The 8,635-nt window shown below is 35.1% G+C and overlaps 1 protein-coding gene across 1 annotated transcript; it reads right to left on the bottom strand.

The window, feature by feature from the left end:
• Window positions 1-857: 857 nt before the first annotated feature.
• LOC126831096 (probable bifunctional dTTP/UTP pyrophosphatase/methyltransferase protein) lies at window positions 858-8,562 on the bottom strand. The gene is made up of 6 exons (XM_050561717.2): window positions 8,331-8,562; window positions 6,186-6,323; window positions 5,740-5,843; window positions 4,096-4,160; window positions 3,217-3,340; window positions 858-2,094 (listed from the first exon to the last, which is right to left on the bottom strand). Exons 1-6 carry the CDS (start codon window positions 8,418-8,420, stop codon window positions 1,956-1,958), a joined length of 660 nt encoding a protein of 219 aa, XP_050417674.1. The 5' UTR covers window positions 8,421-8,562; the 3' UTR covers window positions 858-1,955.
• Window positions 8,563-8,635: the final 73 nt, after the last annotated feature.

Genomic DNA, 8,635 nt, shown 5'->3' with positions numbered 1-8,635 from the left:
AAATAATATAGAGTAATTAACATATATGTAAACATTAGAATGGTATTGATAAATAATATAGAGTAATTAACATATATGTAAACATTAGAATGAAGACCGGCATGTGCCACTCAGTATGCTATGAGGGAAATTGTGCCCGGTCAGTGGCGCTATGGCTTACTCTTATTTCGAATTCCAACTGTCAGGGGTTCTTTTAGGTGCACCCCAGTGAGTACACGGGACCTTGATTTTTCGTCCCTCTGACAAGGGGGAACCATGCCTGAAAATCCTGATGAACTTTCTCTGCAAACACAGGCATCGATCATGGAATCTCCTGGTTAGTGACCCAATGTCCTGCTCACTGAGTCACCGTGGCTCCTAACAAAAGAATCCTGGTGAATTTGCAAGCACAATATTTCTCAACCTATCAATGATAAAGAGAAATGTATGCTGATTTGTGATCGTATGTCCGTCATGGTCCACAAATTCAAGTGATCACTCAACAGACTACATTTATCATCTGTTTTGAAATTGATATATGTGGCTTAATTCCAATAATTTCCATGTTTTGCTTTGTTGCACCTTGTGAACCCGCTAAGGACAAAAGTTATTATCCAATCTGCATAAAATTTATATACATTATTTAAATTTGTGAAACGAAAGATCCTATAGAATTTCAGCAGTTTCTGTTCATTACGTCTAGAATTATGGGCTTATGGCCCTTGTTTCACTTTGTTGAACCATGTGAATGCTGATGATCACCAACAAGAAATTACCTGCCATTTATAAAGGTATCTGCTTATCACCATTAAACACAAAGCCAAGTCACAAAGAAAAGTTTGAACACTCATTTAAAAATATTTTTTATTTATGTATATAAATTTACATATGTTGTATGATACAGTTCAATGATTATATCTGCTGATTGTCATTTGAGTGATTTGAAATCCCTTGCAAACTACAATATAATTAAAGTTGAATCTCTAAAAGGAATTTCAGTTCAAAAATGGTTCAGTATTGACAGATGATTGATGAATTGAAAATTGTACAACATTTGAAAATCCCTACAATGGGTGATCTAAGAAGAAATGTGTTGTTCGTTAACATCAAAATATCAGAAAGTGATGTACAACAATTGACTAGAATAAGACAAACAGATGCACCACAATACATTACAATATGACAAATTGTTCAAAATGTAGTTTTTAATTAAAATTGCTTATTGCCTTAAATATCACAGTTTCAGAAGCAGAGTGATTAGCTCTATTTTCATAACAAAATTACACTTTTTCACTTAACTTAAAAAGACATTATCACTCATTTCACTGATAATAGCATTGAAGACGAAAAGTCGATATATAAGACTGTAAGAGGATATCTAAAAGTCATAAAATGTTCGTTACGCATCTACTGTAGCAATGATCATATGTAATAATGGCTGACACCAGTATTTTCATTTAATGTTCTACTTCTCTGCACTGACTGGGCTAGTGAAGACATTCATTTGTTCTTAAAAACCAATAGAAAATTTGTACTAGTTTTAAATTAAAAGTTAATAGGCCTATATCTCAGCAATTACTTCGCAGATTTATTTCAAATTTTACATGCAATCATATTTAACCATCCCTGATGTTACTGTGTTATATATTTATATAGGCATTATGCAAGAGCTAAATCGACCTATTGCAGGTCTGTCGATTCCATCCAACGACTGCGGTTTAAGTAGATTTAAACAAAACGTTTTGTCGTCGATGTGGTTACCGTAAAAATGGATAATTGAGACTTTGCTTATTATCGTAACAACAGTAGTAATGACCATTTAGGCTAGGCTATAATTGTATAGCCGATATCTAGGCTCAGAGTGAAGTAATTTGACTGAAATGTTCAGCACATTCTCTTTTCATTTTTTTTTTTTAACTATTTTAGCGAGAACTGTCAGCTCTTTTTCTAATCTTACCTAATGCCGCTTTAAGATATTATAGTTGTTTATAGAGATTATATAATTGTTTAGAGAAATTATGTAGTGGGAATCCCATCACATTAAAGTAGTCTCCCTTGATGCCTGTAACCAGCGTTCCACCTATAGCCTGTATTCCATAACCTCCTGCTTTATCCCTGAAATATAAACACATTAATAGTTACTACAGGAGGACGACACCACACATAAAACAATTACAGAAATGAAATGGGGTTTAATGTCCTACCGTTCGACTCCAAGTGGACTAATGAAGACGGGCATTCACCATGAGGGAAAATTTGCCCGGACAGCGGCACTGTGGCCTACAGTTATAATAGTGAATTCCAACTGCCAGATTTTGGTTTTTCGTCCCATCAGAACGACTAGACAGCTGTCCTTGTCCGGCACCACTGACTGAGGAAACAAGCTGGAAATTCCTGATGAATTTTCTCGGCCAACGCAAGGATCAAATACAGAACCTCCACGTTAGTGAGCCAATGTCTTACTCTATGAGCCAACGTGGCCCCCTAAAACATTAACACAACCCCTAAATGAAATGGGAGTTTAAACAATAAATATATATATATATTAAATCATGTGAATGTTATATTTAATTCATAACAAAACGGAAAAGTTTATGCAAACACAATGATTTTGTACAATCTTGGGTAAAAAGGCTCTATTCCCCCTCTAAATATTCACACTTTCACCCTAACATGATATAATATATATTAGCAAGTGCAGGAGGACCACACCACACACAATCAAAACCCACAAGACAAACCCGCAGACAATTTAAGACACCTAAACTACATAGAAAAGAAATGAAATGGGGTTTAACATCCTACTGTTCTACTCCGACTGGGCTATTGAAGATAGGCATAAGCCATGCGCAGTGTGCTATGAGGGAAATTTTGCCGGACAGTGGCACTACGGTCTACTCTTATATCAAAGTCCAGCTGTCATGGATCTTTTACGTGCACGCCAATGTGTACACGAGACCTCGGTTTTTCATCCCATCCAAACAACTGGACAGCTGTCCTTGTCAGGCCTTCTGTCCTACACCACTGACAAGGAAAAATCATGCCGTAAATCCTGATGAATTTTCCCGGCCAACACCGGGAGCAAACCTGCACCCTACAGGCTAGCAAGCCAGCATCTTACTCACTTAGCCACTGTGTCTCCAATGGAAAAGAAGTCTGGAGATAATAAATGATTTTGGATTGATAGTATAAACAAAATAAACCAGAATAATAAATGTTTTTATATAAAATACTTACATTGGTTCCCCTGTCTCTATGTAACTATTGATAATCTCCTCTGACATGTCTACCATAATGACGTCAGTGGCCTCGTGAAATATATTTACCCTAAAACCATCACAAACACAGCCAGATTTTATTACTAAAAAGAAAATATAAAAAAGTGAAGAGAAAATAATTGTACATAAATGGAATAAAGTGTTTTTTTCAGAATTACATTTTATAAGGAGCTAAATCGCTATTCTTTGGCACCTAGAAATGGACAAAAATGGATTGCAGCACATATAATAATGTACTATGAATGTATATAAACTGATTTACATTCAATCTTTTCTATTTTTACTGTAACTTCTAATCAGTTATGTTCGGAAAAATACTTGAAGAATCCAAATTGAGTTGCAGTCTTTGAAGCCTGGTTATTCCAGTCTACACGAGTTGTATTTTCCTGTGGCGCTCGAAAGCATTCTGGCATATGATTTGTGTGCAAATTTTTAAAGTTTCATTTTGTCTTAAATATTGGATATCAGAAGCCCATCTTTTCACGGCAAGATAACAACATCAATGTTGATTTAAATTCATCAATAAGTCTTGTTTGCAATGTCAAAGACTGTGGATGATACTAATATTTTGTGGTATATTTTTCTGTACAAAACTGAGAAAAAGGTTGTTTACACATTCAAAGAATGATAAAAACTTCTATGTTCTGAAAATCTAGGGTTAATAAAATACATAAATAAGTGTCCATCTGAAAAGATTTCTGAGAAATTTATCTATTAAATGATATAGTAGTTTCCATACTTCCAGATGAAGGCCTAAATTTCAAAATAAATTACTACACTATCCTAAGCATGCAGTTTTGACCTTATGAGTTTTGGTGGCAAAATAGTGGAAACTTACTATTTGAGCTTAAAGGTGAAACAAGAACAACACCTGTATGTACAGTATGACTTCTTCCACTAAATCTACCAAAAAAACAAGAATCTAAAATAATATGGAATGGGTTGACACTTTACTTCAGACTAACATATGATAATTTCAACCAGTGGGATAGCAGTCCAGGGCTGGGGCCATTACATTACCAATGTAATTAATTACATTACCATTACATTTTAAATGTAACCATTACATTTACTTTAGCAATGTAATTAATTACCATTACTCATTACATTGAAAGTAATTAATTACCATTACCCATTACTTTATGACCATATAAACTATAAACAAACCCTTTTTTATAGATAGGATGCCAGGCAATGAAACATAATTAATTACCATTACTCATTACATTGAAAGTAATTAATTACCATTACCCATTACTTTTTGACCATATAAACAAACCCTTTTTTATAAACATTAAAAAGATAGGATGCCAGGCAATGAAACATACACCTACAGCAGCTAAGTCGTCTGACCAGTCAACAAGAGTTGTTGCATATTTTTTCTATTGTCAGTAATGAAACATTTAAAATACATGTACACTAAAATCTGATTAAGAGTAACAACTGATTAAGTAATTATCAGAAAATCCTTAGAATTGTTTATTATGCGATACATTTAATGTCATGGATTTAGCTGTTCAAGTTATCAAAAAATCATTGAAAATCAATATACTTGTTCGTCTCAAGACCTTCAACTCTGTATATCAATCTAAAATCAATTGGATATTAACTTTAGCCTCTAGAGTGTCTACAAGATATTTCAATGTGATCAAGGGCCATAACTCTGACAGTAATTATTGAAAATCATTGAAAATCAAAAGGCTTCTTTGTCTCATGACCTTAAACACTGTGTATAAATTTAAAGTCAATTGGATATTAACTTTAGCCTCTAGAGCGTCGTAAATTGTTGAAAATCAACAGGGTTCTTCATCTCATGACCTTAAACACTGTGTATAAATTTAAAGTCAATCAGATATTAACTTGAGTCTCTAGAGTGTCCACAAGGTATTTCAAAGTTATCAAGGGTCATAACTCTGGCAGTAATTATCAGACAGGGGCGACGACAATATACAACCACATTTCAATGTGGGCAAATCAAAAGGTTCTAAATCAAAAGTAATAAAATGAAATAGTTATGTTTTTGTCCTGTTCATTTTTTTAAAGCTGACTAAAAATTACACAATTCCAAAATATTGGAATAGTTACAAATATTGATATGATTTGAAAAGTAATTAAAATGTAAATAACTATTACATGATTTTTTGAATGTAATTAATTACATTTCCATTCATTTTGAAATCTTCCATTACATGACCATTACTTAAAAAAAGTAATCATTACATTCCATTACCATTACCCATTACTATTACCTATTGCCATTACCTATGGACAGTTTATTTGTCACCAGTATCATCTGTTCATGACCACAACTTGTCACAAGAATCAACTGTTCGTGACCTCAACTTGTTACCAGAATCAACCGTTCATGACAGCAACTTGCAGCTGCAAACCACCAGGTCGTTCTAGACAAAGTCAAACATGTTACTACCAATTTGTATACAAGTCCCTGTTTCGTTTTATTAATTTTCGATCAAAATCTCACCCTCTTAACATTCTTTTAGCATCCTCTTTATCTTTTGGCTTTTCATAAATATTTGTATCCATTGCTACCACTGTATCAGCACCAATAATAAAATCAGGTACCCTCTGCAAAATAAAAAAAAGAAACAAATTCCTTATAGAATAGACTAAATTTTTAAGCATGGTCTACACTGGCAGAAAGAGGTAAGTGGAAAGCATTTTAGGTCTCCTTTATTCTTTTCTTGATTTCTCTATTGTAACATATTTATTTGTAAAGCAGTGATATTACACACTGTCCACTAATTTTTTGACAGAAGGTACCTTTACAGAGGTAAGATAGCTGGATATTCACCATATAACTAGCATGACAGTCAATGATTGGTGGACAGATTCTTAAGTATAGATATCTTTCTCAATCATATTATGATGTATCAATACTGATGCTTTAATAAAAAAAAGGATACCTACCTCATCATTTTTTAAACGTTTTGCAACTTCCAAAGTTTTTAATCGAGCTGTTTCTTTTACATATTCACTTGGATGTGAAAACTGAGATTTGTCTAAATTCTCCTCAAATGTTGATGGTATCACTTCAAATTTTAATCCCTAGAGTGGGGAAATTTGATAAAATATAAATAAAAACTACATGTTTGTTATAAACTCTTCAAAAAAAGTAGGGGATATTCTGAAACAATACAAAACTGCGGAAATGCACTGCTGTTTTTATTAGAGGTAACCAGTGTATGTTAATAACAGGCCAATTGCCTACACATGAACATAAACAGTTCATATGGGCGGCTTATCTGACGGCCCCATTTCACTCGCAAAGAGATACACCGTCAAAAGTGAAAATGGACGTTTTTGATTTTGGTCTTAATAATGAGTAATTGCTCCACCAATCCTCAGACATTTAGCAATTCGTCATGGCATGCTCCTAATCAACCGTCCAACCACAATTTGGGGCAATCTGACCCACCCCTCTTGCAGTGTCACGGACAATTCTTGCAGTGTTGTTGGTTGACGTTGACGAACACGTCTCCCGATCAAATTAAACGTAACACACTAAAGCAAAGATACGTTAAACAGTAAATCTTTTGCAAGAACAGATAGGAAACCAAACATGGATAGATAAACCAGCATGCGTCAGTTTTCATCAACCCTTCCTTGAAGTGTCAAATTTGACAATGAACCCCTCCCATGTGTATGGCCCTATTGCGTATCGCACATGCATGCAGCTCAGTGGTACTGTTAGGGCGACAAGTTCTTCATCTATGAACATACTCTCAAAGCATGTCAAGTGTCCATGACTATTTATCATATCAAAACGGATGTCAGCTGTTTCGTAACCTGGCTGTTTCGTCCTTAGTTCATTTGTACCTCACATGAGCCGTTTCGTACTTCACTTCGTACCTCAAAGAAACGCGTACGCCCAGCTTCCCACGTAGACACCTTTTGGAGACTTAATTGCTGCGTTCTATTTTTAGGCTCAAATAACCCAACCATATCAGAAAGCATGCATAGTTTCACCTTACAATTGATTTTGGAATTCTTAGTATATTCAATCGTTTTTAACCGCTTTAACAACCACCAATCAATCACAATCACAACTCACTCAGCAGAATGGGTTCAATAATCAACCCCAGATAGGAAAAGGTACGAATCAATTTGAGGTACAAATAATGTGTGTATTCTAATTCTCGTTCGGCAGCCATTTTTATAAATTTAGGGCAGTCTTTGGATTTAGGAAAAGGTACGAATCAATTTGAGGTACGAAGTGAGGTGAGAGAGGCAAATGGGGTTTAACGTCCACTCGACACAAACTAGGTCATTTCGGGACTAACATATGGTTTAATTTTATTTACATAATTCGCTTGCGCGTAGGGGTCTTTAGCAGTGGGAGGAAACCGGAGGACCCGGAGAAAACCCACGAGGTTGGACAGGCGACCCTACTCCTTGCCACGTACAACCGGGGATTCGAAACCACGCCAGTCGACTCAATGACAGACTTTATGATACAGCGCGCGCACGCTAACCATTCAGCCATCCAACCCCCCCTACGAAGTGAGGTACAAATGTACTAAGTAAGAAACAGCCAGGTTACGAAACAGCCTGCACCCATCAAAACCTGCATAGGTATTTGCATTTCAATATCTCCTACTTTTTTTGAAGTTAATAAAATTAAACCAAGTACGAACAATCCAAACCATAATTATTCGAAGTCCTAAAAAACGTTATAGGCAAAATAGTGTATTCAAGCAAAATAGTGTAATCAGCAAATGGACTGCTCCTTGTGTACAAAATACACGACAAACAGTGGTATCAGGTGTCCGGAAGAGTAAGCTTACCCTGCCTGTCGCCACACCTGCCATAGCGGCATCCAAACATTAGGCGAAATGTCGGTAAAATAGCGTGATTATATCAGTACCCAATTATATTAAGATCAATAAATTTAGTGAGAATCGTACAGCACTATACATAAATAAACAAATTCTAACTAAAATTATAAATAGTAAATAATTTAGATTCACACATTGAAAATCAAATGGCTCAAGTACCAATGCCGCAATCGCAATGGCAATGATGTATTGTATTGTAATTCTTATGACAACTCACAATGTTTCCTAAAATTTGTTTCCTTCTCGGGGATCCTGATGCCAACACAATTCTTTGTGCATTTAGCACGTGCAAAATTGGTTGCAACATTTTAAATGTTGGAATCTCATTCGATTGCCCTGCTATATTTGTTGCACGACTCCACGTGTTTACATCAAATCAAAACATTGATATCACATGACAGGTGCTATTTCCGTTACCGCTGCAAGTACCGTTAGATCACGTGACCACCACAAAAAAATCCAACTTTTTAGTAGAATGAGTGTATTTGAACACTTTGATATTACTTATAGATTGTAGCTCAG

The sequence above is a fragment of the Patella vulgata genome, chromosome 8, assembly GCF_932274485.2.
Source record: "Patella vulgata chromosome 8, xgPatVulg1.2, whole genome shotgun sequence".
In the NCBI taxonomy this organism is placed as follows: domain Eukaryota; kingdom Metazoa; phylum Mollusca; class Gastropoda; family Patellidae; genus Patella; species Patella vulgata.
Note: the sequence above shows the minus strand (reverse complement) of the source record. Positions and strands in the feature narration are given on the sequence as shown.

Bases quoted from the DNA above. Each gene is read 5' to 3' on its own strand.
- LOC126831096 (XM_050561717.2), bottom strand. From the start codon at position 8,420: ATGTTGCAACCAATTTTGCACGTGCTAAATGCACAAAGAATTGTGTTG. The intron at 4,161-5,739 runs GTGAGATTTTGA...TTTTTTTGGTAG, and splicing joins GCTAAAAGAATGTTAAGAGG to ATTTAGTGGAAGAAGTCATA. The intron at 2,095-3,216 runs GTAAGTATTTTA...TTTATATTTCAG, and splicing joins ATAGAGACAGGGGAACCAAT to GGATAAAGCAGGAGGTTATG.